The sequence below is a fragment of the Bombyx mori genome, chromosome 19 (genome assembly GCF_030269925.1).
Source record: "Bombyx mori chromosome 19, ASM3026992v2".
Taxonomy (NCBI): Eukaryota; Metazoa; Arthropoda; class Insecta; order Lepidoptera; family Bombycidae; genus Bombyx; species Bombyx mori.
The window spans coordinates 9,769,548-9,795,184 of record NC_085125.1 but is presented as its reverse complement, the minus strand read 5'-3'; the positions used below and the strand labels follow the sequence as shown (position 1 = coordinate 9,795,184).

Genomic DNA, 25,637 nt, shown 5'->3' with positions numbered 1-25,637 from the left:
ATGGCAGCTTCAGTGAAACACTAGGTACACTTGTTATGGCTACTGCCAGCAAGTTCTCTCAGGTTGAGCCACGTGAGCACGTCCGCGCGTGGTTGGAATAGCTTTAGGATTAGGTAGATTTTTTTTCTTTGAAACTGGCCACAACACCGGAACCCATACTGAAAGCAACGGAATCCAAATGCCCCATCCGGAAACGCGGCTATTATAATTTTGGCGCTTTGATTTTCTGACAACATAAATTTTAATTTTAGAATACGTTTCCAGATTCTGTCCAATCATCATATTAATATTATTATACTGGCAGTTACTGAAAATCAGGATTTAAAAAAAAAAAGAAAAAAAACTATAATTTTTAAATACATAATTATTTATTCGTGTATAATAATTATTATTAGAATACATCAAATTTTTTTGGTGTAATACGTAATTCGCTAACGCGGTTTATTATTTCGGCCTCGACACGGCGTAGGCCGGAAAGACGTGTGTGTTCCTTAATATTTATTGTACATTTACAGGAATGTACTAACTAAAACTAATTAGCTCGACTTTATAACGGCCCTAATAGAAAATAATACAAAATGATTCGTTAAAAAATTAAATACGTTATAAATTACATATTATTAAAATCATTAATGATAAAATTGTTAAATCAGTCATTTACATTTTCCCTTTTAACTTTACAAACATCGCGCCACTTGAAGCTCGTATTGACGTGGATAATTTGCATAACAATTTCTTTGTTTTTTTTTTTTTTTGAATTTTTGGAATATTGCATATTGCACTTTTTTTTGTCGTCAAGTTCTCTGGGACGTCAAGGAAAGTATTATGCAACTTATTTTTAGTAAGGACACGATCACCGTAATCGTAAATTTGTTTAAAAAAATATAACAAACCTCGACCTTAAGACTTCATGTTTGCTAGGCAGCTAGACAATTATAAAATTAAATAAAAACTAAAACACTTTATTTTACTTAAAAACAATTCGTCTCGATACGACGTGTTGCGAATCCACAGTACGACGAATATCTAGAAATACCATCTTAATTTACAATTCGTATATCACTGTAAAAAAATGCTTAAGACAAAAAGTATTTTCTTGACATTTCTTGACAATCCATAACGCAATCTTTAATAACACGCATCGTCCCAGTTTGTTGACTCATTATTGCCGTTTATGATTTGAAGCATTTGTGGCCAAATCCATTCACAATCTCCATTCCCATTCTCAATGAACTGAACTTAATAACTTATAAGTAATTAAAACTAAGGAAATGGCATTAAAACGTTAAATCGCCTACAGTAAGTGGGCTGAATCTCCTAGAGCATAGAACATTTACTACAATGTAAACCTATTCGATAATATTATGACTAAATTATTCGAGTTTCTTATTATTTTTTTAAGATTTTTTTTTTGTTAAGAAGAACCAGATCAAGATACTAATTTTAATTAGAGCTCTCTACTTTTAAAAGACCACTTTCGGTATGCAAGACTCGAATGTCATTTCAAAATCGTTTCGGCCATCCGAGTGTTTGCATAGTGAAAAAGTCTTTGAAGCGATTCATAAATACCTACAGCCTAAAATACAATACTGGATCATTGATATTTAAAAAATAAAATATACACCTTCGGGAAACGAATCACATAACACGTATATGGTTCATATGAGGCCGTCAGCACAAAAGTGGCCTATCCTACATTTTTTCATATTCGTGGTTCTACCAAATTGCAATTTATTTAAAACATAATAAATTTTGATGCAAAACCGGCATATCCCTAGTTTCGCTCATAGATAGCAGATGGCTTTGTCAACATTATTTTTGCGCGTTTTGTTTTTGCTTATGAGGCAGTGTAAAAGTAAATTGAGACATCATTGTCTCCATGCTTACTATAGTAAGCTCAGCTTAAGCTTAGGCCACTTTTGCGCTGATGGCCTCATATAGCCCTCTCATTTAAACCTCATTCTGACATACACGATATGTACATTAATTTACATAGCAAATAAAAAATACACGGACGCGACACCAATCATCACACGGACACCGAATCAAAACACGAATTCAATGAATCGATTATAAATTACCAAGTAAAAAAAAAAAAATGTTTAACGCTATATTTACATCAATAATTGTCATTTTGATTGTTTATGACAGCGAAAATTAATATCAAAAGAAAATTAATTAATATACAGAACGAGACGCTATATTTATTTATTTTACGCGATAATTCCGCATTCGTCTCGGGCAGTGCGATGACAGATTTAACGACTACATTATTTATTTTGAGAATCACATTACAACCGAAAACTCTACCGTACCGTAAATCTTTAAAAATTTGATTTTCACCAAGAACATTTTCGCAGGGAAGCTCTACGTGTAAAATTATTACCAGTTATTCGCCGTCGCGTTCATATTCGAAAGGGGAGAAAGGGAAAGAAGATACTTTTTCAGTTTATCGTCTACTTTGAACTTGTAAAATTAAATAATTGCGCCTTTCTCCTCACCTTTCTAGCATTTTGAATATAAGGTGGACGGTTTTCCCCGGAACATATAGTAAGTTATAAAACTGACTGGCTGAACTGCGCGTTGCTTGAGAAAACGAGAAATGCGTGTCAAATTTAGTCAATAACACTCTTAAAGAAATACACTCGCACACACGAGGCCAAAATTGTATCCGGCAGCGTTCCGCCGATAAATGCATGTAAACAGTAGTGGCAGATCGATGAAAGAAGATCGGTGTGATTCCATAGAATTTCTCGAACACCGTGGAGCATTCGGTACAAACTCCGTGAACCCAGAGACTCCAAGCGATCAGCCAGATCATATTATTGCCGACAATCCTCCATGCAATTGAAGGATTTTAATTAACAACGCGCAGACTTTGTGTGGTCAGCCTTCAACTCAATCTTTGGTTTTGACGGTAGTTTTCAATCTGTACCTAACACAATGTTGATGACTTGTTACGGTCTAGGACACCATTTGCCTGTGCCCGTTCTGACCGTTGCTGTTTTGCGATGGGAACAATACGCCTTCGTACGTGACGCCATTCAGTTCGATGGAGACTACGAGTTGCTGGTCCCCAGTGCTGGCGTCACCTGCGAACGATATAATGTGCGTTTAGTACTTTCCATTTGTGTATTTATACATAATTATAATAATTTGTGTATCCTAATTCAATTAATTTTATAGATATTAGAAAAAAATACGTGTCTAATATATTCTTGGGACTGCACGTGTTTTTAACCGACTTCAAAAAAGGAGGAGATTCTGAATTCGATGTTGTTTTTGTGTATTAGTCAGAACTTATTTCTAGGTGAACCGATTTTGGCGATTCTTTTCGTTTTATTTGTGAGAATATCTTATGATCATTATATTTTATCAAGACCACCATCCATCTGAGCAATAGTTATAGTGTTATCCTTAACAATGTTTAATTTACTACTTCTACATTGATGATATTATCATTCTATTATAAACTATTCAATTCGGTTTTCTTTTTTTTAATTTTGTATATTTTGTATTATGTTCATCTATGAAGCATTAATGTGCTGCAAAATTTACGTAAACAAATTATGAAATAGAATTTTTGATATACACAAATGGAGTAGTAGGAGTAAAGTTTTGTTACTGGTGGTAGGGCCTCTTGTGAGTCAGCGCGGGTGGGTACCACCGCCCTGCCTATTTCTGCCGTGAAGCAGTAATGCGTTTCGGTTTGAAGGTTGGGGCAGCCGCTGTAACTACACTGAGACCTTAGAACTTATATCTCAACGTGGGTGGCGCATTTAGGTTGTAGATGTCTATGGGCTCAAGTAACCACGTAACACCGGGTGGGCTGTGAGTTCGTACACCCATCTAAGCAATAAAAAAATAAAAAAATAAAGCGTATGTTTTCGTATGAATGAAAGTCGGCCTTAGTACATTGGGCAATTGATTCAAAATCCACATTCCACTCACCTTTAGTAGTGATTTTAAAGGCAGCAGCCCCGTTCATTCCGTTGGAGCCGTTGACCTGGGGTGTGTTGCTGCAGGGCTGACGCGGCGGGGAGGGGAGGCGCGGGGAGGGCGGGCGCGGGGTGCGGCGCTTGGCGGGGGGCGGCGCGGGAGACCGGCACGCTTCACGCTTGCAGCCGCTGGTGATAGAATTCGGACTCTCGCTAAGGTTCAAGGCCTCTCTGCGAATGAGAGAACAATTTTAGAACAGTCTAATATCATTCTTCATGGGCTTTTGAGGTTTTTTTACTGGCGGTAGGACCTCTTGTGAGTCCGCGCGGGTAGGTACCAGTACCAGGTGAAACAGTAATGCGTTTTGGTTTGAAGGGTGGAGCAGCCGTTGTTACTGTACTTCTCAAGGTGGGTGGCGCATTAACGTTGTAGATGTCTATAGACTCCAGTAACCATTTAACACCAGGTGGGCTGTGAGCTCGTCCACCCATCTAAGCAATGTAAAAAAAGTAAAAAATAGTGAATTTTTGTATTAATCAAATATTTATGTTCTTTTTAAATTTTTATTTTTCTTATGTCGTACTGTTAACATTTAAATTTAACCTATTTTTCCGTTGTCTATAAAACTGCTGTAACACGTCATAGTGTGTTTGTTATAAGAGATTGCTTTACATGCCTGTAACTGGCTTACATAACAGTACTTAATTTTATACTTGTTAATTTTAAGCTTGGATGTTTTGTGTGTATTGCTTTTGGTATGTCATAAATAAATAAATAAATAGAAATTACTATAAAAAATCTTATCTAGAAACTGATCATTTTAATACTAACAGCATCAATGAGGATATTGGAGTACATTTCTCTAACGATGACGTTTTTAACCTTCCAAATAACGAGACCTTAACTTTTTATGAAATGTCAGATTTATTCGTAGAATGTCAGAGATATCACAGCTCTTGACTAGCTAGTAAAATAAAGAATAGTTTAAAAAACCGAACAAAATACGCTTTTATAGAAAATCCTGCTTTTCAGGATATTATCAAAATAACACTTCTACTCATATCTGTTCATAAAATATTTATAACTACTTATACCATGCACCCCACGCTTTTTTTACAATAAAATCTTTACTACGTATTTTTAATTCAAATTTATTAAAATTTATTTTCTATTTTTTAATTGTATTTTCTATAAAAGCGTATTTTGTTACTTTTTTAAACTATTATTTACTTATTTTTAATTTTTTACTTGAATTTCAATTTTTTCAATCTTTTTTTTTTATATTGATTTGTCATCGGTCCTTAATAAGTATACCAACATTTCGAGTTAATGCAACGTTTTGAAGGTTGCCAAAATCATGTTCAAAGATTCCGTAACATACTAACATACATACGTCTGAAGCTAATAAAAGCGTATTTAAAAAAAAAGCAATTATATTCTTACCGTTGCGGTTCTAGTTCCGGCTGCGGGCTATGGTTGTTGTTATTGTACAGAGACCAAAGGGTCAGTCGAGACACATCAATAGCGTTAAGGGCATCACGCGGCGAGATCATAGGAGTGGGCCCGTTACCGCCTGGTGGCGATTCTGAACCTGAAACATTTAAATGTCATGTAATCTAATAACTTAATTAATAAAAAGATAAAAAAATAAATAATTAATAAAAAATAATAAATATTTTTTAGTCTCCTTCATGAATGGAACGTAAATGGAAACCGTAGGGTATTCGGAACGTTGGTAACAGGGAATTAAATTCCATAGTGTGACGTCATTTGAGGCCAAAATAACGTAAACATAGTACCTGTATTGGGTCACCTAGCGTAAAGTTGTTACCGGAGCGTTATCACAATGTAAATGTTGCGGCCCATATTGAGACATGAGGTCTCGTAGTCTCAATTACATGCCCAAAATAACTAGGATCGTGGTATTATGCGGACTTACAATATGTCATACAACCTTCTTTTTCATATATATTACTTTGGTGGCATATGAAACGTATTCATGTCATATTCTATACTTTCACTCTTTCTCAATCTCTAAATTACTCTATTTTGTTTCCTTAAATTAAAATTAGCCTCTCTAAAACTCACCATTCCTCATCATCTCCCGCTGTTGTTGTATCATCTTCATATATTCCCTTACTCTGTATTCAATATCGTGTTGTGAGATGTGAGTGGGATGTGGAGGCAGTGGTGGTAGACGTGGTACTCCAGCGACTCCTCCTCCGAGGGAGAGAGAGAGCGGCTGCATGTGCTGGGAGAGCTGGGCGAGAGAGGCCGGGACTCCGCGATTCAATGGCGGCTGGAATAAAGGGGAAATTAAACCCTGCAAGTTTTGATAAGTTAGCCCAGTTATCTAGTTATAATCTCTTACATAATAATATTTACTTAAAACTGTGATTAGGTCAGCGGATTTTAGCGAAAATCGTTTAGCGGTGCTAGTGATCACAGAACAGTGTTGCTTACGGACAGTCGGTCTCAACTACTGAATTCACCAGCTCAGTGGAATATTATTTATTGGATACTATAAAATGACGATGCGACCCTGATAAACGTATATACGAGTGGAATCGAGACATATTCATCGCCTGACTTAAGAAGAGTGAAGACGTCTTGGAACTGTCATAGCTTTGTGTTGCGCAAGCTCTTTGCACGATTACCATTCAGATTCAGCCACAATGTCAAGAAATAATGAAGATATCTGTCCATTCTGCGACATATACGTGTTTAACAAATAAATCAGTAGTTTTTTTTTCTACCTATTCTTGTAGCCGCGAGGGGTTATTCTAGATTCACCGAGCTTGTAGATGAGCTCACGGGGCTCAAACCTGACGACGTTGCTAACACGAACCCTAGCAAGAGCCGTGCTTCGCAGAATCTATCACCCGATCGGAAACGTGGCCCAGTGAGAAGATCCGGCGAGAAACTCAGTGGACTGTCTGTGGGTGAGCTCGTCCACGCATATAAATAAGCAATAACAAAAAAAAAATCGTTTGCCATCGATATATTACGTTTGCACGAAAAATTGAGTGTAAAAATGATTCTCACCATTGCTAAAGCAGCTTGGGCGTCGTATTGTCCGGAGGCGCGTCTTCCCTCGCGCTTGTTACCTTCAATAGCAGCATCCAACTCGCTGCGCGTGGACAGATTTTTCTTCTCACATTCATAGTCGTATAGATATTTCATATATCTGTAATGCGTAAACTTGCGATGAGTTCCATAGGCCATACAAAGCTTAAACTTAAGGGAGAAGAGCTAAGTAACTATGTTACTGTCGACATGCTTAAGAACCAATTGTATAATTGAATATGCAATTTCGAAAAGGGCACATGTCGCATATTTTGTCAAATACGTTTTTTCATATACATGTAGTTTTGAGGCTTACCTACACCCATTTTATAATAATTCCAGTAATTTTCAATTGCTAATTAACACTAAAATATATCTCAAAAGTTAATATTTTGAATTTTACACTGCTTTAGAAAATAATCAGTTTTTCTCATTTCCTGAAAATTTTACATTTTCAGAGATGTGCCCTTTTCGAAATTGCATAGGTACTCAATTAAACGTAGATCACGTCCTAGAATAACGATATTTAAAACTAGCAACCCGCCCTCGCTTCGCTTCGGAAACATTAAAACACACAAAAACAAACAATAAAACAGAACAGAACAGAAACAAAAAATAAAAAATAAAAAAAAATAAAAAGTACCCTATGTTCATCAGGGACAATGTCGGCTTCTAATGGAAAAAGAATTTTTCAAATCGGTCCAGTAGTTTCGGAGCCTATTCGAAACAAACAAACAAACAAATCTTTCCTCTTTATAATATTAGTATAGATATAGACAAAATTTACATTTTAATCTCGCATTTCTATTTATTACGAGAGATAAAATTTATGAATTTATCAATGTATGGAAATGGTAGTGCAAGGTAGAGGGGCAAGAGGTCGACCGAAGAAGACATGGATGGAGTGTTTGAATGACGATATGAGAGAGAGAGGAGTGAGTGTTGAGCTGACGGCTGATAGAAGAGAATGGAAGAGAAAAATTTGCTGTGCCGACCCCACCTAGTGGGATAAAGTGGAGAAAAGAAGAAGATAAAATTTATGAATAATAATAAAATTTTGAAATTAAACCATAAAAGCAGTTTTAAATATGTACGATCCGCCAAAACCGAACATAACACTAGAATGACAATGCTCATGTTTTCCAGCTACGTTATTTAAAGGACCAGCCATCGCCAGCGGTTTCAATCAACAAAAAAAACACTCCGAACATTGTGACGGCATACGTTATCAAGAAATCGGTGTCAACCGTCCAATAAATCTAAAAAACCTCTAAGACGATGTCAACGTTCAATTTCTTTTGTCACAGAACATCTCTGAATAGTTGAGTGCCTATATCTGGCGGAACATGACACGCCTATAAATCATACTACAAGCCCAATTATTATCAAAAGCCTATCCTTCAAAATAATAATAGAAGCATCCTATTACATTCTTAATCCTATTCTTACGGAGAGTTAATTTTTATATGAGCAGAGTGACAACCATTCGTTACCATAACTCATATTAAGCGCTCACATATTTAATGCGTAATACAATAGCAGCTTTGAACGCGCCGCTGTGCACTCTTCATAAAAATGCTGGGTTCGTCTTTGTCAAAAACCTCTAAATATATGACATTCATCATTAGCGTCCATCTAACTTTATTTTGGTCACCGCAGTGCCTTAAATCATTAAATATCCATAGGGCGTTATCGCATCATGCATAAGTACGTTGAAAACTAGGTCGTTACGAAGAAGTAAATTTTAATGCATAAAATGATTTTGTTGTTTGAGTGATTATTGATGGCCCGGAGGCTTTTCCAGTTTTACCAGGATACGTGGGCGAGCAAGGGCTCAGCCAGGAAGGGTGGGATTTGCTAACAGTTACCTGAGCACCTCCAAAGGAGACCTAGCAACTCAAAAGTAGCTGCGAATGAATCTACTACCGGATCGGAATCTAAAATGTTAGTATCAATGATAACGTTTCAAAGCGAACGCACGCTGGTAAAGTACCTAATATTATATAGAGGTTGCATTCAAAACGTTAGCGTCGTGCGTAACGGTGCACAGTTTGAATTAGAAATATAAGACACCTTTATTCCGACCGACAAAAGGAGGTGAAGGAACTCAACAGAAAGATAAATGAGAAATTATATCGGCCGAGATGAGTTAGGGGTTATTAATTATGAAGACGTCACATTGTCGCGGTCGACGCTCACGTACGTATCTATTGTCGTCAATGTTTTGTCTCCGGCTCGTGAGAATTTGAATGAAGGTGTGCGGATACAAAAGCGCTATCGAATATGGAGCGAAGCGAGGACAGCTCCTGACTTGTTTTAGGACCACACAAGCCACTATGAATAGTTTATGGATACTGTGTGAAGCGATAAACCGCTTGAATACATAGATTAGATGAGACACAATACAATCCAATACGTCGACGTTCGGATTATAATCTAGGATACGGGAACACGTTTGTGACAATCGAAGTCTTCGCTGCGCTTTCGTAACGTTATTTGTGATGCTAATAGTAGAAAGCGATTCCGTTTGATACGGGCGTAAATTGGATCGTGACGTAACTGATACTTATATATTTTATTCGTTGTATATCCTATCAGCGCTAAAAAAATATTCTACGATAGCAAATCCGACTTAAATTTTACAGTAGTACGAAATATAGGTGTATTAGAAGTTAGCTTTTATCGCGGGCCTTGAGCGCGGCGACCGAATCATGAAATTCCGTAACGAAAAAAACATAACACCCCTCACTCTGCCTACCATGTAGCTCGCGTTCAACACATTCACACGTTGCGCTTGTGTAGTGTTTGTGAATAAGCGCGTGGCGTGACGTCACACTGCATGCGCATCATGAAAAGTCTGCCCATTTCTCTCTCGCGCGGTCTAGCTTATGAGTGTGAAGGGGACAGTTAATGTTTTGCTTTTATTAATGTTTAATATAGCGTGGTCTTATTTTATTATTGTTTTTAATATTAAATTATCATTGTCTAATTATAATTGCATAAGTTGATAAAAAATGCTATGCAATAGCTTTACCGCGGCAGTTCCCGTGTACCACACTTTTTTTTATAGCTTATGCATGTAGATGTCTATGGGCTCCAATAACCACTTAACACCAGGTGGGCTGTAAGCTCGTCTACCCACCTAAGCTATAAAAAAAATTATCTTTTGTGACCTTTTTTGTTGATTTCGACGTTGGGATTATATTTTTATGATGATAACCTTTAAATAAACCTGTGCCTCTAACATTTCGAGACTAGAACATTTAGTAATACAGCTTAATGAGTACTCACTGAGTGCGTAAAGTGAAGGCAGCGGACGTGATAGAAGACGGCAGCCGGAGTCCCTTAATTATCTCCTGCCAGAGTTTCTTGTTGATCACCTCCACGAGCCCTCCACGTGCTATCACAAGGTTGTACAGCTCGTACAGGTCTAGGACCGACTTGGCCATAATCGGTAACCGGTTAATCGGTGTACCTGAAACAAATAGAAAACATTGTTGATTAAACTTTAGATCGATTCCTGTTTTAGCTTATTAATAATAATTTAGGGCACTCATAAACATAAAAATCTATATGATTGTTTTTAAATTTGGGAATACTCGAATAAGTATGGCAACACCGTTAGTTGCAGTTGCACAAAAAAATTCTGGTCGTACGTGCACGTGTTGTACAACAATAAATAAAAATCCTTCGCTCTGAATCTAGTTTTTATTGAAGCTAGCACACAAAAGTACAGTCCATGATCTAAACATGAATGAAATTTGATTTTTAAGCGATCAATATGAACGAGTTCCACGTCTTCACTTAGCACAAGATTACCGAATCTCATAGGTATAGGCAACAATTGGAATATTGTTCTAATTACATGGGTACAACTGTATAGAACCCTGCGATTCGAAAAGTATGGATACTACTCCATAGAAATAGGCAGAACATTACGCCAGCAGTCTGGCAATACCACCGTTTATTTAAATGAGTAATAATTTTTAATACGGCCATTTTATTAAGAAGGTACTGTAAATATCTCACGAAGATCTTTCGGTGAGCCGGTGTTGCTTATGCCAGTCAATATGTTGTTCGAAGCGTAACCACGCCGAAGCAGTCCAGGAATGTAGTTCTTAGTTGTATTAAAATAAGATCTATTTGACGCGTTGCTGTTACGATTCCGTCAGTCTTCCTCATCCGCGATTAGCCCGACTAAACAGCGCCGCATTAAACAGTCAGTGACACAATGAAGGACAAAGGGGGAAATCAGTGATTTTTGTGAACTTTCCCTGTTACCCGTGACTCCTATCCCTGGCAACATTCTCGTCGTCTTTTAAAATAATTTGACTTACCATCAATATTATAATTCGGGCACATTGGTAATTTATTTGCGATTAAATTCCACAAAGGAAATCTTTTATGAAAATGTAGTTTTCTCGCTATCTGCCAGTAGCCTTAATAGGTGATTCGGGCTTGACCTTGAATGGTGGAAAAGCTCACGGGGCTCATACTGAGATAATTTACTAAAATCTGCCCTAGCAAGGGGCAGTGCTTCGCTGAATCAACCACCGAATCGCTCCCCGTTGAGAAGATCCGCCGAGAAACTGAGCGGGTCGTGAAAACGTATGAAAAGCACGAATGTTCATATATAGAACCGCATCGTATCGCACGATAGATGATTTACGAGGTGTGCGAGCGCGTCTGATCGTCGCTTTTACGACGGAACGGCAACGCGCCGGATTTAGAGTTTCACGTGCGGTCAATAATTCACCATTACCTATTACTGCATACTCACGGCGGCAAAGATGTACTGGCTGGTACGCTTTCAATAGCATTAAAAGAAACGGTTTTAGCGAAGAATACACTACTAAAACGTGTTTGCTGTTTGTCTATTTAATCTAAATTTTTTCCTTCCTAAGCTGATAGCCTTGGGATGCTATTTCAGCGTAACCTTAACTAGTAGGTGAGCTCACGGGGCTCAAACCGGAGAGATGCTAACACTGACCCTAGCAAGAGCAGCGCTTCGCAGAATCTACCACCGGATCGGAAACGCAACCCACTGAGGAGATTCGGCGAAAAACTCAGTGGACTTTAATCTAAAAGGAATAAAGGGAGTTAAAAAACAGAAAAAAACATAGGGAGATGTTAGTGTAAAACTAAGATTTAGTGATTTTTAAATGATTCTAAACGATTTCTGGATCACGCTCATGGTACTTCGGCATAAAACGATTCGATTAATTTTGAGACAATTTATTTTAGAGACAAACAAATATAAAACATAGAATTCTAAATTAAATCTTACGTAATTCTAATAAAATAATAGAAATCAGAATCAAACACTAAGTCATTTATTTTTGACTAATGCAATAATTTTATATTTAGTTACACTGTTTACACCATATATAATGTTTTACAGCTTAAGTTTGGTCTTTTTATAGGTTTTCTTGAAGATATAAACTAAGGAATGACTGACTGCTCTGTTATTTATTGAGTTTGTACGAAATGTGATAAAGTATGTTTAGGTTAAGAAATTTAAAACCTTTCTTTACCCAATAAGACTTAAATATTATGATTTAAATCGAAGTTTTTTTTTTATTGCTTAGATGTGTGGACGAGCTCACAGCCCACCTGGTGTTAAGTGGTTACTGGAGCCCATAGACATCTACAACGTAAATGCGCCACACACCTTGAGATATAGTTCTAAGGTCTCAGTATAGTCACAACGGCTGTCCCACCCTTCAAACCGAAACGCATTACTGCTTCACGGCAGAAACAAGCAGGGCGGTGGTACCTACCCGTGCGGACTCACAAGTGGTCCTACCACCAGTCATTACGCAAATTATAATTTTGCGGGTTTGATTTTTATTGCACGATGTTATTCCTTCACCGTGGAAGTCAATCGTAAACATTTGTTAAGTACGTATTTCATTAGAAAAATTGGTACCCGCCTGCGGGATTCGAACACCGGTGCATCGCTACATACGAATGCACCGGACGTCTTATCCTTTAGGCCACGACGACTTACGGCTAAAACGTAAAATGTTTAATATTAATTTCCATCAATCAATAGGGGGAACAAATAGATCGTTGCAAACAATTTGTTTGTACGAACGCCAAGTCATCGTTTCCATATCGAATTACATGTCAGTGAGTACTGTGACACGAGGGTCGATCTTGCTTGGTTAAATGTCGTTTGTGCCTTTTTTATTCCATTTTATTTATAACTGTTTTTCTCGATTTTTACATTAACTACTTCGCGAACGGTTTCGCGTCTCATATAATACTTTTAAGATACATCCCCCTTGTTACATATAATGTAAAACAGAATAGTAAGAACGATTTAGCTCAACAGTAATTGAAGTTTAATAAAAAATCGATTCCAAATTTCAGTGGGTAGCGAACAGATATTTCCCAAATGAAAAGAGGGCGAACAAGCACAAACTCAACTCATCGAATAGGACAGAACATTAGCGAATACCTAAACGACTATTTGTCAATCCGTCTTCCTGAAGCCGTTAATCATTCCCCGGTTATCTGCGAGAGGGGTGGGGACTTGGATCCGAGGGGGGCGGGCGTAGTCACCCTTTCAGAGATTAATTGCGCTTCGAAAATGAAACATTGGAATTCACATAAAGATAATGAAATTCGTGAATGGATTTCACGAATTATCTGAAGAGTAGATCTTATGTGAAATTTCAAAAAAGAAAAATATTATTTTAAGTCAGTTTTTTTAGAAGCAACTGATTAATGGTAGAACAATCTTATCATCTAAGTTGTTCCATCTTAAAAAATCGGCTTCTAAAATGTTTATTGCTTTTTTCATAGTATATACCTACACATATGTACGCATATGATATAGGTAATTAAAAAATAGCGTTTCGAGGAGAATTTAAAGAAATTTCAATTTAATTATTTATTTTGTTTTCTAAACGATATCTCCAAAATTCAATATTAAATACGCAAACAATATATTCATGATATAATACTATAATAAATAAACACGACTTCAAGAAGAATTTATAAATAAATTTGACAAATACATAACAATAAATAGTCTTTCATAAACGACATCTTCAAAATTCACTTCTAAATACGCAAACAATATATCTGTGATATAATACTATAATAAATAAACACGACTTCAAGAAGATTTTATAAACGAAATTGACAAATACATTTGACCGCTGTGCATAAATTAATGTTTAACAATGCAAATCTTTGGAAGTTATTCAACTTAAAATCACATTGATATTATTTAGAAGACAAAGCACTATGACTAGTGTACCTAATACTAAGTTTCTTAGAAAATAAAAGGCAAATGAAAAGACAATAAAATTGAAATAATCTAACTAACAATGGCTGACTCAGAGCACACAATGACGACGAACATGAATATTATTATCGAGATTGTCCGAAGTTCATATCCCACGAATTACTGTAGAATATTAAAAATTAGTTGGTATTGTCTGTGACTCTTATTCGCATTAGCAGATTTACTACCAGACTGAGTAAACTAGAGCCTAGGGCGGCAGATATTAAGAGTCGTAATTTTGGAGCTAAATGTATCTATTTTTTTCCCTATCTAATCGTTAATAAACTAAGGGACTATTCCAAGTTTTCACAGATCGGGTATCTAAATGTCACTCCATTCATATGAACAATGAAATGTATAACATATTTCATCTCTTAGTTAAGTAATATGAACTAAGGTATAAAATTGTCGAGGTCCGTATAAGCAGCATAATTTAGATAATTTACTGGGGTCAAATGTGTAAATATGTTATTGAATATTTATTTTTGAATAATTCGAGTATCTAGTACATAAGATATAGGTACCAATCAAATTAGATGGAAACGAAAATGTTTCTACGCAATACGTAAAAATGTAACATTTGCAAGCATAGACATGTGAGAAAGGTATTGTGTAATGAAATAATGAATTCCCGGTACAAAACGTAATAATTATGAACTATAAACATTGTAATAAAACAGCCTAAACAACAATTACGTATATAACATGCTGATATAACCCTACACACAAATTACGTGCAATTGAATCGAAAATGGTCAAGAAAGAGCACGCTCTACACAGCTCTACATCTCCGGTGTGCTTAGTGCGAGCTTTTTAACGTTCTCGATAGCGTAGAAGTTAACTCACTTTTGTATGCAGTTAAAACAGCACCCCTAGCGGCAAACGCACGCAAACGATCCCATTCCATACAAACATGAGCTAACTTTTACGCTATCGAGAACGTTAAAAAAAACTCGCACTAACCACACTGAACTCAATCGTATAAACGCTAAACGTGTTTATCAGACACGAGTCGAACGCTTTTAGTACCGTTACGCGACTAAATAACAAGTCGGTTACAGGGAACCACGGACAAAAGCTATTGTTTATGAAAGCAATCACCCCAATAACGATTTCCACAAAACGGCTTCGGTCGCGGCCGGCGGCGGAAAACGCGCGATTCGATGCGCGTGTGCGCCGCGTCGCCGGCCGCGCTATTTGCATTACGCCGGCCACTCACATGCGCGCGAACATTCGTACATTGTATAAATGTTCGCGCGCATCTGCAGGGCTGTCAGACATTCATTCGCAAAGTTAGCGGCTATGGCTGTGCAAATGGTTTCGGTATTCAATTTGCGAACCTGTTTGCGCTTCCTCCTACACTTGATTACGAACGTCTCACGAATTTATCTTCTCTTTTAATTCGTCAATAGAACATTGAAGAGAAAAAGAGTTTTTAATTCCTTCCCAGGCGTCATTAAAGGCCATTCTGTTTTTATGGAATTTCTTCCGAGGGTCCCATATGATCGATTCATTTTGCAGGAGCTCAATGAGCTCCATCCACCTTGGTGTTGATCCAATCCATGATGAAGGTACGTTACACAGTAGACTCACGAACTATGAAAATGGTGAAACGCCAGTTACTTTCGCAATCGTGGGCGCAACTGGTCACATGAATGTGTGGGAGACTACACGAAGGTTCGTGGTTCGCGCACTTTGATGTCTGTTAAAAAACCGACACAACTTGGAAAACCGCGAATGCAGCGAAAACTTTGCGTAATCATTTGCAAATGTCGTCCTACACTTGTGGGTTTGCGTATTCGTACGAATGTGAGTGACCGGTATTACGACACCGTACACGCGAGCCCACACAACTCAACGGACAACGTTCGCAATGACGGCTCACTCGATTCGGCCGGTCAACACTTAATTTACGACCCGTGTCCAATCGCCGACGGAGCTAACCTAATCGTGCCCAATTGTGACAAAACATTGCTTTTCCTATGAAGGCCCGCTATTTGCGAATCGTGCATCGGACGCGGCGACGTCGTATTGAACTTTGTATCGAGTCAATTGGTTATTACAGTGTTGCGGCCTCGACCGATTATTCTCACCTCGCGATGATATTTATTGGCACTTGATGTCGCTTAGAAGGGCTAATTCTTTTGTGCTGTACAACCCGAAATGTCGTAAAACGTCTGAACGAACGCCTCCGAGGTTCTGATAAAGGATTGTAAATAATAAACGATTAGACCGACTTATCTCTTTTATGTGTTGCACTCTGCAACTTTGATTTGAATTTTTATAGCCGAGATTAGTTCGAGCGTTTCACTTTAATGTCTAATAAATTATGGTTGGTTTTTGAAAGAATTTTTTTATTTATTTTGTTTTCATGACTTTAGCTAAATAACGTATACATAAGTAAGATGAATAATGTAATTTTTTGGTGCGTAATTCATTTGACTGGGGGCGAGAGTTCCGCGGTCCGAGTCCGCCCATCGTATCGCCGTCTGCGGGACGGGCGATAATCGATCGAATCAAAATCCAACGCCTACCCACTTATCGAGAGTACTATCAAGGCCCTTTATTCCTCTGAACCCTGGCGACCGGCCAATCGCAGCCACCGCGGAGACGCTCCCGCCCGCTCATTGGTCTGATACGCTTTTGATTGCGCCGCCCCTCTCGATTCACGACTCGATCAATCACAATTAAACGTTGAAGGCTGGTAAAACTCCAGCTGGCTTACGTCGCTACGTTATTTAATTAATAATATACTAAAATCGATATTGTGCGTTCGATATGCGAATGATATGAAGGGTGGGGCAGCCGTTGCAACTATACTGAGACCTTAGAACTTATATCTCAAGCTGGGTGGCGGCATTTACGTTGTAGATGTCTATGGGCTCCAGTAACCACTTAATACCAGGTAGGCTGTGAGCTCGTCCACTCATCTAAGCAATAAAAATTGTATTTAGTTAAATTACACACATAGCGTTTTAGTGTAACAATTACAAAAATAAAATACCATTTGTGTTGAGTTTTTGATATAAAAACGCTTGAAAAAATACAGAAATGAACGAATTAAAGTGCTTACAAGTATACATAGACTACTATTTGAAATTTTACAGCAAATATAGAACATGAAGTTTACGATTTGATTTACGAGTTATAAGGTGACATATACGACAAACACATTAGGCAGATAAAGCACGTGTATTATCGTAATACCATTATACTATTAAGACATCAACGTGATTTATTCAATGAGCAGTACAAACACCAATAATACCTATATCTTACGTTATAATTTCATATTCAATCTCTATATATAAAAATGAATTGCTGTTCGTTAGTCTCGCTAAAACTCGAGAACGGCTGGACCGATTTGGCTAATTTTGGTCTTGAATTATTCGTGGAAGTCCAGGGAAGGTTTAAAAGGTGAAAAAATATAAAAAAGCTCGGAATTATATAAAAACAAACAATTTTGTTTTTCCTTTGATGTGTCCCCTTGATGTGTCTTTTATTTATCGATTGAAGCACTACGAAGTCTGCCCGGTCAGCTAGTTTTATGATAAATATGATTCTTAAGAATGTTAAGGTTTGATTTTTTTGTCTGATTTTATTGGCCTTGTAGGCAGGCTCGTAAGCGGGCCATCTGGTGGTCAATGGTTACCATCGCTTTTTTTTTCCTATCTAAGTCTTGAGAGGCTATTTCAGCTTCTCTTTGACGTGTAGGTGAGCTCACGGGGCTCTAGCCGAGAGTATTGCTAACATTGGCCCTAGCAAGAGCAGTGCTGCGCAGAATCTACCACCGGATCGGAAACGCGACCCACTGAGGAGATCCGGCGAGAAACTCAGTGGACTGTGTCTGTGGGAGAATTTCCTGAGTGTGTTAGCGCAAAGCGGAAACAAAAAGCCCTTAAACAAGTGAAATACCCGGTCCTCTTTGAGACACGAGGCGTTGGAACAATTCTTCCATTGCGCCTTCATACCGTAACGCATTTTATATTATGATTTAGCACTAAACAAACTATAACGAATCAAATGCCCCATTTTGAACTTTTGCATTGAAAATGCTCGTATTATTTTATTGCTTTTGCCCATTTAACTTCATGATCTTTTCTTACCAATCAATCTACAGTTATTATACTATTTTTGTTTTGTTTTGTTGTATATATTTTTTTTTTATTGCTTAGATGTGTGGACGAGCTCACAGCCCACCTGATGTTAAGTGGTTACTGGAGCCATAGACATCCACAACGTAAATGCGCCACCCACCTTGAGATACAAGTTCTAAGGTCTCAAGTATAGTTACAACTGCTGCCCCACCCTTCAAACCGAAACGCATTACTGCTTCACGGCAGAAATAGGCAGGATGGTGGTACCCACCCGCGCGGACTCACAAGAGGTCCTACCACCAGTAATTACGCAAATTATAATTTTGCGGGTTTCATTTTTATTACACGATGTTATTCCTTCACCGTGGAAGTCAATTATTTTGAGTAATACTTGTATACGGTATACGACCGTTATTTAGCCGCTATGGTAGAAATAGGTACCACCAGTAAGTGATGTTATGATTAGTGTTAATTGAATCACTAGTTTGAATGAAAAATTTCTGTAAAATTTACGTGATGTGACTCTTCTTCTTCTTCTTTTTCTCCACTTTATCCCACTAGGTGGGGTCGGCACAGCTAATTTTTCTCTTCCATTCTCTTCTATCAGCCGTCATCTCAACACTCCTCTATTTCTCATATCGTCATTCACACGCTCCATCCATGTCTTCTTCGGTCGACCTTTTCCCCTCTACCTTGCACTACCATTTCCATACATCTCCTAATCACATGCATCTTCTCTCTACGCATCACATGTCCATATCGCGGTAACCGTCCGCTCTTTAATTTGTTGATTACCGAGGCTACTTTCACACTTCCTCTGACATTAATCAAAAAAAATGAAAATCGTTATCTTTTTATTTATTTAAACATGCATTAGAGTTTTAAACGACAGCTAGCCTCTATTTAGACGGTCATTATTATTTTATGACCGAATGAATTTATTGCGGCCGAGAGCGAGGTTTTAATTTAGGAATACGATCATTCCGGTGTTAATTTCCACACTTCGGAAACAAAACGAACGGAATACTGAAACTCACCGATTTATTGCTTGTAAATCATTTCGCCTTTTTTTTTTAATTCGTTAATTCTTAACCACGCAACGCATTCGTGATCGTAACGTTATTGGCTTTAAATTAACGAGAGCATCACTATTGAGAGGGGGGTAAATACGCGCCGAGAAAGCATTTAGCCGTGACAGTTAAAAGATATGCGATACGCAATAAAACAGGGCTACCAATAACTTAGTGTATTTACTGCGCGCGCAGAGAAACGGCGCGAAAATGACATAAGGCCGGAGATACAACGATCAATCATCGGGCCAGCAGTAAACGTTGAGAACAATCCAGCGTAATTCCGTCGGAGAGACATTAAAACGATGGCCGCCCTATCCGGTGCAACATTGTGACGAACGAACACTGCGGCCAACACTCTCACCTTATATCTACTTAAGGAACTCCCAAACAACTTAGATACAATATCAATCAATTAAATCTGAAAACGAACTCTATATTCTTTCTAATTAAAGAATTAAATACTCAAACATAAATCAGAATTTGCCGAGGAAACAGTATTGTACAGATCACGGGAGATGGTTCGTTGTAATTGCCAATCATTCGGAAAGGTATGGTCATTCTTAAATAACCAAGACAAAGGCGGCGTATGGTACATACGGCGGGCCATTACGGGGTCAATACCCATTATTATGCTATATTTTCGCGAGCCCGACTCTTCGATATCCCGTACGCTTACATGAGACGGCGAATATATGTAATTAAAGGTTGTAAAGTTGATTTACAACTGAGGTCCGAGTATCGAAGGTCTGGGAACGCCTCGACCAATCCCCGCGCGGTCTCGTATCGCGCCGCGCTGCCTATCAATTTATTAGGAACTTACGAGAGAGACGCTGGTGCGGTGGCTGGGGGCCGCGATAATGCACGTCCTGCGGTCACGGATCCCATCACCCGTCGCGGATCGTGGTGGATAGTATCGAACGCCATAGCGTGGTTTACGATCTCCGCGGAGACTGTTATACCGGCAATAAAATCGCAACAATGGAACGTCGGATGCGGCTGAAGCACGACGGATCATCGCGATGAATGCAACAATGGAACCCTCGAATCGAAGGTGGCAACTATCGTTAACCGTAAACCACAGCGTCTATCTAATGCAGCCAGGCCGTACTGCCGGCTACCACTTGCACTACGAAACAATACTACATTCTCAAAGTTTAAGTGCAGTATAAATCTCGAAGATATGTTTGGCAGTAATGTCGCTGACTAAATGATCAATGAACCTTTGATGTAAATTCCCTGAGTAGAAGAGAAAAATCACGCGACTCACCCCCCACAAGTCGTGGTCATAATTGAGCATTACAAGTCATAAATGCGTCTATCAAAACCTTCTCTGCCTTTGGTTAACTTATCGAAAATGCCGTTAGAATTACTGGCTTTTTAGTTTTTTTTTTAACTCATGATAGGACCTCTTGAGTCCGCACGGGTAGGTACCACCACCCTGCCTATTTCTGCCGTGAAGCAGTAATGCGTTTCAGTTTGAAGGGTGGGGCAGCCGTTGTAACTATACTGAGACCTTAGAACTTACATCTCAAAGTGGGTGGCGCATTTACGTTGTGGATTTCTATGGGCTCCAGTAACCACTTAACATCAGGTGGGCTGTGACATCGTCGCTAAAAAAAATTAAGTAAATCAACGAATAGGAAAACATAAAATGCAATAAACAATCAAATAATCTTAAGTGTTCGCGTTAATTTTATTTAATTCATACAAAGAATGTAATCTCAGGTGTTTGTTGCAAACAAATGGTCGTATCGTCAATATGAAATGTATGTAATTTATTATGAACGTAGTCAAGTTTGTGCTTTTATGGGTGCGGAGAAAATTGACCATCAAAACGGGCGCGCTGCTCGGCTCTTACAATGTTGTATCCAGTTCTTCGTAAGTAATTATATATCGGCAAATGTCATTGCAGACGAGTCAAATCAGAAATATTCTATTTATTTAACCTTCAGAGAGACACCCAGAGGGAACGCGGTGCAAGTTAGCGCTATGTAGGCAATTTTATAAGTTCACGACTGCGTATATATTTTTATGAGCATCGCTTTGTCGCTGTGGGGTATCGTAAAATTACGTTCGCATGGAAACCCCTTAATTTTCTTTATCATTCTTTTTGTTCGAACCTACAATGTTAGTAAACGCCGCGTTACAATGTCGACAGTGAAAATACGTGTTTTAAATGATAGTCAGTCACTCAAAGTGTTCAATGGGAATTTTTTATCGGATGACATCATTAGAAAAATATTTTCGCAGAACATTTTTTAATTTAAGTTTTTTGAAATTATACTTCTTTAGGCGCGTTATGAAAAATTGATGACAGTGAAATTTTACGATGCGCGTGCACCGTGACACAAAATTAACAGAATGAAGTTGCCCACTAAATCGCTCATTACAATACGACCGATGTAACTTGGCGAGTCTGAATATAGCCGCAGGTGAACTTTCCGAACCGTACCGAGAATTACCGAATTTATACGATGTCAAGAAAAGGGATGTCCAATATGCGTGTTTGAGGATGTTGTTTAATCGATTTTTTTTCAAATTGATAAAAACTTAAATAAAAAAAAGAAACATATTTAATAAAAATAAAGTATAACTTCTTCTCTCTTTTTTTTAAATAATAACGTAAAGTATATTAATAAACAATTCGATATTAAATTTACTTCTACCGAAGAATACACGAAGGTGTCGAGTATGGAACTGCCACCGGTTTTAGGCTGTATGTAATTTGAATAATAATATAAGTCGGCGTCCCGACCGTGATGGGGCAAAATTGAAAGCGTCACTTTGTATTGCTGTTTAAACGGAGTTGCTAATGACCTTTAGGGGGGTCGGGCGCGGGGGTACTTCAAAACTTCGTTCCAATTAATGTTGCCAGGAGTTCTCGAAAATGCTTCGAAAATTGATTTTTAGCATTCATAGCTATATTAGGGAACATTTAAAAAATTAAAAAAGATTAACTCCTTTCTACTAACTTTCTTGAAAAAAACGCTTTCGTCCCGAAGATAAGTTTCGCAAATTCACGAAATGCCACAGATAATGCGTAAGGCTTAAAAGACCACAACTGAAGCTGTCATAAATTATAATACAAAAATTTGAAAATGTATTCAAATATCGAATTTAATAATAAGGTACATGAAACAACAAAACTTATAACGGAAATAAAATCATGCGCGGGAGTGACAAAAAACACACAATAGAGTCAAAGGGCAACAGGGATGACAATGAGCCTTCTTGTAGATAAAACAAATGATTCCTCTACCACAATAACGCATTAACATAAATGGGTTGAAAACAGTGACATTCAAACCTGATCTAAAGGACAATGATATTGAATTTTTTTTGTACGTTAATAATATTATAATATAATAAAAAATTAACAAAGAATTGATGTATTCCATATTTATGAATGGTATATTGTTGTATTTTAGTCGAGTATATTTAGATTATCATAGGCCAGATTTAATAAAAAAATTATACAGCAAACATGCATAGCCGTATGTTATACTACCTATGTTATATATATACTTATGTCGTAAGTACCACAATTTTTCTTTACCAACTAAATAATCGTGAGCATCGGTTTTAGTTTTGCTATTGTGGCTCAGATCTTATGGATAGATGCATTAATTGCGATAAGTATGTCTCTTGGAAACAAAAATGGATCTAAATCCTGTGACGTCACACAGACGTTTACTTGTTTTTAATATCACATAGAGTGAAGTTCTAAAATCGTTATTGGAGCATAATTTTACGATTACGATCCTGACATATGGATAGACGTAGATAACCTTTAGCACCGCTTATTTTGCCCCCAAATGACGTCACGTAATGAAATCAAGATAAGTACAGAGCGTGGGGAAGCTTTGAAAAAAATGTATTAATTAAATTGACTTTTACTGAACGCCTCAAACTTTAGACATTCTTTAGTTAGATCTTAGATAAAATACACAAATATATAAGCTTTTATTTAATGTATAATATTCAAAAAAGGATTTAAAAATTGTATTCATTAAGTTACATTTCCGATGTTGTCGTTTTTTTTTAAGAGTATTGGTCGAAACAATTCGCTATTGGTCCGTGCACCGGCTATCGGAACAATCGAAGCCTGATTCCTCTGAACTTTACCATTTAAGATGATCGATACATCCAATATCACTCGTGAAATTAATCTTCGACAGTCAAATAGGTCTTTTGTTGTATCGTAATCCTTTATGTAGATAATATTTGATGTCTTATCTTTTAGTTAATGCATTTGCATTTCGTAACATCCTCTTGGGGCTGTTTGGATTTATGGGCTTATGATTTTATAGTGTAGACGAACGAGATTGAGACGCCATGCCGTCGTAGCTGATGGAACTAGTAAATCTGACTTTTTAGAATCTCCATGATGATGAGTAGATGGGCTCATGGTTTTCTGTTTTTTTTTTATTGCTTAGATGGATGGACGAGCTCGCGGCCCACCTGGTGTTAAGTGGTTACCGGAGCCAATAGATATCTACAATATAAATGCCGCCACCCACCTTGAGACATGAAATCTAGGGTCTCAGTTTTTACAGTACAACGGCTGCCTTGCCCTTCAAACCGAAACGCATTACTGCTTCACGGGGTGGTGGTACTACCCCTGAGGATTCACAAGACGTCCTACCACCGGTAAAGGTTAGGTTGTTAGGTTATTGGAACTCAAATACGTCACAAACGCGAGTACTGCCAGCCGCTTTGAGTCATGATGTCGAAGGCTCAACTGTGTTATACCACGAGAACTATAACGCGTAATTGCTCCGGGGCAGAAAAGGTAAGTCGGTGACACAAAATACAAAAGCCGTCTAAACATAAGCTACCAATCGGACGGGACTCGCCCGATCAGTCCTTTCCAATCTTAAAATATCACAACAGCTAAAACAAGGAAGCGATCACATTGTCATATTGAATTAAGCCAGTTGATCTACTGCTTAGTAATAATAATTTGTTCAAAGTTTCCTTTGAAATACATCAGGATAAACTAAAGAAGCATTGGGTAGAGTAGATTATAATCGGTCAATGAAACACGTATGTATTAATTTTTCCATTACCCTCATAGGCAGAATTCAGTGATCTCCGTGGCTGATTAACAACTGCGATTTCAAGGTCACGCCGATGGTTAACTTTTAAACAATTCAAATCTAAACAATAACCCTCTATTCCTTACCTAGGTCGCAATAAAAAGCACAGAAAGTGCTGACGTCATTATCTCAAAGTTTAAACGGCAACCCACATGTCTCCTCCATATAAATGGGTATTAAATTATTTACATGTTACACGTACCAGCATTATGCCACACCTGCCTAATACTTATACCATTTAAGGAACTCATTTCCAGTCAAACAGCAAACACATGCGTGGGAAACGCACACATAATTGCACACTTGCGGATATGAGATAAGGAACCATGGAATTACTATAGACGAGATAGGCAAACAAACGTACCACATATTACCGTCGTGTTGACTAAGAGCTAGACTAGCTTCAGGCTGGAGGATCTTAAGTGATAACAGCGAATCTTATTTATTAATTCTTCTTCTTCTCAGTCGTACACTCCTGGCGGAGTGGTCGTGATTGTGTATGTCTTATTGCTTGGTTGCGGCTTTTCAGAGACTTCTGATCCATTAACGGTGCTTTTGAGCACCACAAGCAACGGTCACCGTCCTCGTCGAACCCGTCGCTTGCGACGAAGGGCTCGACGAGCGAATTAACCCTTGTTAGGGCCAGTGTTAGCAACACCTCCGGTTTGAGCCCCGAGAGCTCACCTACACGCTAGGGTAACGCCTGTAAAGGTTATCAGCGTAGACATGGAAAAAAGGAGGTGGGATATAGCAACTGTAACATTAATCCTCTATTATCTACAACTAATAATCCTAATAAACAAAGAGCCCTCATCGATAGCTAATTGCTGACGTCCATTGCGACGGTAACCATTCACCATCAGGAGGGCCTTATGACCGTCTGCCTACCAGGGCAATAAAAAAAATTGGACGTAGGTATTATAAGGGATTGCAACGACCACATCCTTATTTTGTGGTTTATTGGCATTAACCAATGTGGTCCGCGGTAATCGAAGCTACGATATAAGTCTCAATGTGGCAAACGTCACTTTGACTGGTTTTGGTAACCGATAAAACAAAAGCAACC

General features: G+C 38.0%; 1 protein-coding gene across 5 annotated transcripts in view; it reads right to left on the bottom strand.

Annotated features, from left to right (window-relative positions):
- Positions 1 to 349: 349 nt before the first annotated feature.
- The window catches only part of LOC101737140 (protein dead ringer), a 170,946-nt gene continuing 145,658 nt past the window's right edge, over positions 350 to 25,637 (bottom strand). For 4 of the 5 annotated variants that reach the window (XM_021350717.3, XM_012694792.4, XM_012694794.4 and 1 more), the window contains 6 exons: positions 10,297 to 10,480; positions 6,985 to 7,126; positions 6,028 to 6,238; positions 5,383 to 5,530; positions 3,952 to 4,169; positions 350 to 3,092 (listed from right to left, as the gene is read on the bottom strand). In XM_021350717.3, the coding sequence (XP_021206392.1) occupies positions 2,965 to 3,092; positions 3,952 to 4,169; positions 5,383 to 5,530; positions 6,028 to 6,238; positions 6,985 to 7,126; positions 10,297 to 10,480 (1,031 nt within the window). In that variant the 3' untranslated portion in view covers positions 350 to 2,964. The remainder of the gene's footprint in view (positions 3,093 to 3,951; positions 4,170 to 5,382; positions 5,531 to 6,027; positions 6,239 to 6,984; positions 7,127 to 10,296; positions 10,481 to 25,637) is intronic. The other variant, XM_012694795.4, reaches the window with a different exon arrangement.